Source organism: Gavialis gangeticus, unplaced genomic scaffold, assembly GCF_001723915.1.
Source record: "Gavialis gangeticus isolate Ggan-Ray unplaced genomic scaffold, GavGan_comp1, whole genome shotgun sequence".
NCBI classification, from domain to species: domain Eukaryota; kingdom Metazoa; phylum Chordata; order Crocodylia; family Gavialidae; genus Gavialis; species Gavialis gangeticus.
This window is the reverse complement of record NW_017729014.1, coordinates 5348483-5354975: the sequence shown is the minus strand read 5'-3', so window position 1 is coordinate 5354975 and position 6493 is coordinate 5348483. Positions and strand designations below refer to the sequence as shown.

Here is a 6493-nt window from a genome sequence, read left to right as displayed (position 1 = left end):
ACCTTGCACTTGTCTGTGTTGAATCCCATCCTATTCTCATGTGCCCACCCTTGTAACCTGTCTAGGTCTGATTGTAGCCTGTTGCTTCCTTCTAGTGTGCCCACATCCCCCCACATCTTAGTGTCATCAGCAAATTTGAACAGGGTGGTTTTTACCCCCTCGTCCAAGTCACTGATGAAGATATTGAACAGCGCGGGCCCGAGGACCGAGCCCTCCGGAACCCCATGGCCCACGTCCTTCCAGGTTGAGAAAGACCCATCCACTACCATCCTCTGGGTGCAGCCCTCCAGCCAGCTGGCGACCCATTTGACTGTGTGGGTGTCTACACCACAGCCCCCGAGTTTCTTAATGAGAAGGGGGTGAGACAGTGTCGAAGGCCTTCCGGAAGTCCAGGAAGGCTATGTCCACTGCTACCCCTGCGTCTAATGATCTGGTGATACGATCGTAAAAGGCCACCAGGTTGGCCTGACAGGACTTTTGTGAGGTTCTAAGTTGGAGCTAAATCTCCATAGCTTTAAACCTGAATGAAACAAGTTTTAAGTTACCATGGTTTAGCTTCTCTTATGCAGCAGCTGAGCTCATGCTAAAATTCTCTTGTCCTGAGCATACAGTTATATTCAGACTCACTAGGGCATGGTTCCAGACTGGGACAGAGCTTGACATCAGCAGATGACCCCTCACAGTGCATCCCACTCTTTGAATGGTTGCACAGGCGGATCCGTATCTGGTTCTGGTACCCACAGGTGACTGTGCACACAGACCATGGAGACCATGGCAACCACCTGCTTTTTGCTGCCATACAAGAGCCAAAAAAACAAAACAGATTTAGAAACGCTTTGCTCCTCAACCCTTCCCAGTCATAGGTAAGGAGTGATTCTGTGTCCTTACCTTCACAGTGAACTCCATCACCAATAAACCCACTCTGACACATGCAGAAATAGGAGCCAAGGGTGTTCAGACAAGTAGCATCCTGATTGCAGTTGTGGGTGCCTCTTGCACACTCATCTATATCTAGAAAGGGGACAGAAACCCACACCAAGTTTTCCCACTTAAAATGCAGCTTATACAGAACTCGAACAAAAAAAAACAAAAAAAAAAAAAAAATCACCAGGGACACCAACCCAGGGGAAGCATCATTGATGTTGGCTTGAGTTTGGCTTGACTGGAGGCCCAGCAAGGAGTGGGACTTGGTTTCCAATGGCCTCCCCAAGTCTGAGTTATTGTGATAGATCTGCCAGCCTGTCCTTTTCCCGAGTTTATCCAAATGCCACATCCACTGCTTGCTTTGAGCCCTGTATCACAAGCCCAGCTTCTCTTTGTTTACCTATTTCAATTATGTGGGCTTCAAAAAAATAGACTTGTTCCTAAACCTAACAGTTGCAACAGATTAGCTCATAAGCTAGTCTGATTACAACATGTCCCTGGAGTTGGGAGCCTGTTTTCTTTCACCTGTGCAGCTGTACAATCCATCTCCTTCAAATCCTGCTGGGCAATGACAACGGTAGGATCCATACAAATTGATGCAGTTAGCCTTGGGGGGGCACTTCCGGGGCATTCTTTCCATACACTCATCTTTGTCTGGAAGCAGAAACCAGTGCATATGTTTATGGTAGAGAACAGCTAGGTACTAAGAGCTGTACTGCCATTTGTACAGCAGATACAATGGTTACACCTGCATCACTGTTTGTGAACCCATTGAGCTCACTCAAACCCACATCTGTATGCACTCCAGGGTTTCTTCCGCACCCAAGCACGGGTCCTTGACTTACGTTGAAACAGTTTTGTGAGCAGTCATAGAAAATGTGATCCGTGGCTCGGTATGTGTACATGGGATGCGGTTACTGAGGAAGTTGAATGTAGGTTGCTTAGTATGAGGCACTGAATGGCTGAATGCTACAGGATCTCCTGTATTTCCTTTGACTTTGTTCACACAATCGGAGCCTTGCAGAAAGCCAAGTACATAAATATTTACCCACACAGTGGCTGCCGTTTCCCTCAAATCCAGGGTTACAGTGACAGTACTTTTCACCTGAAGACCCGCTGCATACTTTGCTGATATCTGAAGAAATAAAGTAAATGCATATGTGCCCAAACCCAAATCCAAGCAAGACCCCAGACACAGTAAAGTAACTGGTCTGTTTTATTCTTCCTGCTAATTCAAGTCAAGAAGGCTTGCTTGACTTTTTAAATATAAACATATCACATGCTGTTTTATAGAATCATTCACCACCTCAGATTTTAAGGCCTGAAATGACCATTAGATCATTTAGTCCAGGGGTTCCCAAACTGTGGTACACGTACCTAGGGGCACACAAGACATCTTTGGGGGGTACACGAGAGAAATTGTGTAATGGCAGCTTTAATTTGCATTATAATAATAATCGGCATTTAAGGGGTTTAAATATAAAATGTATGCTGGTAGTGGTACACAAATCAGCTGGTAAATATGAAAGCTGGTATGCAGTAAGAAAAAGTGGGAACCTCTGATCTCGTCTAATCTCCTGTACAGCATGTGCATAGGGTATACTCCAGTTCCCCCTGCTCTGACCCCAGTAAAGCATGTTGTCAAGAGGCACCCAGTCTTAACGTGGACTGGCTCAAGAGTCCAATGCTTCCCTTGGCATCCTGCACTACCCAAAAATTGTGGTTTATTTCTAGTATTCTAATGCATCATGCCTTTCAATTCTAGTTCTCAGATTGCCTGTCTCTGCCAGATTGAGGAGTTAAATAATATCCAATACTTTCATCCCAGGAAAGTATGTCAATCAAGTTTTGACTTGCTTCATTATAAGCTATACAGACTGTATTCCTTAGACCTCTCGTAAAGCATTTACCCCACCTCTTGAATTGTTTTGTGACCCTCTTTCATACACTTTCCAATTTTTCTGCACCTTTTCAAATGCACTTGCCAAAATTCCTAACGGGTGAGGCTAGGGAATGGTTTCATCCATACACTAAATGGAAATTGTCAGGAAGAATAGGCCAATAATATATTTTGCAAGAAACCACTACAATTTAAACTAAAGTGGTTTTACTAAAGCTAGCAGCCATTGAGGTTTTTTCATGATTTGAAGAGGGGGCATGGAAGTCAAACACCAATCAAGATAATGTACCATAAAGTTAAAAACACTCAGTACCCTTCTTTATGAAGAATAGCCTCTGGGCAACCACAACCCTTCCAGGAACACCAGGGATGAAATCATAGACAAGAGCTCGGATGTAACCAAATTCACTATTCCTGAGAGAAGGTAAAACAGAGAGAAAGTGCACATTTCTCACTTTGGTCTTCTCCTGAGTTAGCAGAAAAGAACATTAGAACTCAGCCATTCCCTGAATTTAGTCTCAGACCAGGAGAGTCAGAAGGGAACTAGGAGAAAGAGGAAAGAGGTCAAGTGCAAAAGGGGAAGGGATTAAGAAGGAGACATTCTCTCTCCCAGGTGACTGCTTTCCTTTTAACTCAGTTCATCACTGACTTTCATTTCTTTTCCTTCTCTATGGCTATGTCTGTTCTTAATCATTTAAGAAAATATATGTTTTTAGATATTTATTAAAAGCACCAGTAGGTGACATTAGCCATGTTAATGGTTAGTTCCCCTCTCCTCAAATATCCTCACTGATAGGGAGCTTGGTTGTCTGTTACTGATGGGCACTGAGAAGGAAATATAAAAATCTGTCATTCATAGATGGGAAAAGCATCAGGTTACTGTCATACCTTACTCTTTTCATCTCAATCCCCTCTGTCCCATTGGCCAGCACTACAGTGTTGGAACCAAAGAGCATCAGGGAGGAGGGCTGCTTCATCCACTTCACAAAGCTGATGGGAGACAGCTGGAGAGACTGAGGCAGCTGTATGGTAAAGGTGTCTCCTTCCAAGAACTCACCAACCTCTGAAAGGACAGGCAAAAAAACTGAAAATAAAACAAAACCACTGGATATTCAGAGGGGCTCCTCCATGGTTCTAAAAGGATGACAACCAATTCACTGTGCCAAAAGAACAAGGTTATTCTGAGAAACTAACAAGCCATAGGCTGAGATGCCTTGGGTTTATTTGCCAGTCTATATGAGATTGTCAGGGACAAATATGTGATAAATTAGATGTCCTCAGTGCTCACTGTCAGCTCCCTTGTGTACCAACTGAGGTTCAGTCTCTAATAACCAGTGATACACAAGGATATAAATAGAGCCTTCTGGTGGAAATGACAACACTTTAAAGTGTCCATGGTCAGGGGACTACAATCATATTAATAAGCAGCTTTACTTTTATAGCATCCAATACAACATGACATTTGAATATATAAATGGAAATCAGGCTGGACCTCCTCACTCCAACTCTGGTTGTAGATGAATATAGAAGTCTAAATGAGAGCTATGAACAGAATAAATGAGTCTCTACTCAGGGTGCTGCCTTCACAGGAAGATGTAGATGTTCAAGTGCTTTACTTTTTCTTTGTAGGGCAAAAATAACCCCTTAGAGATTCCCTGTTGGAGTGTGCTGGTTTGCAAAAAGAAGGATGTCTTATGAAGAGCAGGATTGCTAGAAATCCTAAACTTCTGGGGCTCAGCCTGGTAGCAAACACCACTTTCTAAATTATCACCTGGTATGAGTGTGTGTTGGCCATTTCTGGTAGTCTGGACCCAGAAACTGATGAGTCCTCACTGCATTCGCATCTGTGTACAGATACTGTGACCCCAGCAAACCCCTGCAGACATTTTTCAATGTATAAATTACAACCCCCAGCTATGTAGCATAGGGAACAGAAATAAGCATAATGCGACTGAAGATGCCTGTGCTCACCCTGAAGAGGGCAGGGCACTCACGCTAGTAGCTGTAGCTCTTTCGTACCTATTGGCAGCCTTTCCAGTACAAAAAAGTATCTCAAGTGGGAGGGATTTAACCTCTCGAAGTCAGTAAAATCATAAGCTTCAATCCATGCCTGTTTATCAGGCAACCTTGCTGTGGCCAATTCAGCCCAGAACATATTTGGGTAAAAATCATCCTCATCAATAGAAAACAACTTCAGATCCAGATGGTGATTGGCCAGAGCCATCTTTGGGAACAGCTCAGCAGTCAGTTCCAGCCTGCTTCGATAACTGCGAAAAAAAGAGAGCAGAGGTAACTAAGGGGGTTGTCTGCCAACATCATCATACTGGATGTGCCGCCCTGTATCATGGGCAAGTGTTGCCTGTGCTGGGAGGCCAAGGATAGAACCGGGGACTGAATCTGAGCTTTCCCATATCTAATCACTGTCTTCTAGGGCTTTAGAGGTCTTCTGCTTATAAATACTTTGCCAAGTCTTGTGTCACTCTCACCATTTGACTCAAACTCTCCCTGACCCTAAGAGGAGTCCTGGTCAGAGCAGAGAGCTGTGGGCTAGATCCTCTGCAGTTTTGAGGGGACTTAAAAATGTTTAAGGCAGCAGCTGAAGATTTCTCTAGGAAAGAGAAAAAAGCATCTCTTTGCCAACTTGACTGCAATTGCTTCTGCCCCAGTGGGTAGTGTTCCAGGGGCACATCAGGACTGAGAAGGTGCTGCAAGCTTTGCTGAACTCAGCTGGCACACTTCTTTCCTTAGCAGTGCTCTCTGCGGCAGCTTGAAGTAGCCTTGGTTGAGTAGACATCAAGCTGCTCTGATATCGGACTAAAGCTGGAAAAAAAATGGTTGCAGATACACTTCTTGAAAATTGCTGTGTCACTGCAGAGAACCTGTATGTAAGTCTCCATTAAGGCCAGTTTTAAGGATTTATGTAGGAAGCAAGTGGTTCAAATATTCAGGTTGACCCTTTACACAGCCAGGAATTTCATTCTGCATGGCAGACACGTTGATTACATTATGCTTGGTTTGAATTCTTGCCAAGGTCAAGGCAATAATCTTATTTTATCTAATCTTGTTCTCACCATTTCCAGCTATGCCATCACCACCTATAAAGATCAACTTCTTCATTACAGGAACTGGTACAGTTACACAATTAGAGTCAAACCTATAAATCATATATTCATACAACTTGCATGTCAATACGTGATATATATTCATATAGTCCCAGGCTTACGACAGAACTAGCACTGTTCAAAACTTACCCATGGGACTGGGGTCCTTGGGCAGAGTAGAATTTGTACCAACCGATCATGTATGGCTGGTAGTCCCCAGACACAGAGATTTGGAAAGTGATTTTCCTTCCAGGAGTTACTCTGATGAGACAAACTTGCTCTCCAAAGGCATCACAAGCAGTTTTATTGAATGCTGTTATGCTGATGCCAGGGTCTAGAAGCAGAGAGAGGCCATTGATCATCTTTACCTGATAATCATGGTAAGCAGCATTTATCTGCAGCTGCTTCTTACCATCATTTTATTAGGTCAGTCCAGGTAGGCAATGTCAGATGGCTTAAGCCATGCTGCCCATGCAGTCCTGCTGTCACTTCTTCTCTAGACTTGGATAGTGCCATGCAATGGGCTGGGCATTTCCCCTTGAGGACAGCAAAGGAAGCTTTCCTCTCC

General features: G+C 43.9%; 1 protein-coding gene across 5 annotated transcripts in view; it reads right to left on the bottom strand.

The window, feature by feature from the left end:
• Positions 1–6493, bottom strand: part of LOC109293613 (fibrillin-1-like) — a 16378-nt gene that overhangs the window by 3108 nt on the left and 6777 nt on the right. For all 5 annotated transcript variants that reach the window (XM_019511647.1, XM_019511649.1, XM_019511648.1 and 2 more), the window contains 8 exons: positions 6076–6259; positions 4844–5091; positions 3713–3887; positions 3138–3238; positions 1973–2059; positions 1450–1578; positions 889–1011; positions 628–792 (listed from right to left, as the gene is read on the bottom strand). In XM_019511647.1, the coding sequence (XP_019367192.1) occupies positions 628–792; positions 889–1011; positions 1450–1578; positions 1973–2059; positions 3138–3238; positions 3713–3887; positions 4844–5091; positions 6076–6259 (1212 nt within the window). The remainder of the gene's footprint in view (positions 1–627; positions 793–888; positions 1012–1449; positions 1579–1972; positions 2060–3137; positions 3239–3712; positions 3888–4843; positions 5092–6075; positions 6260–6493) is intronic.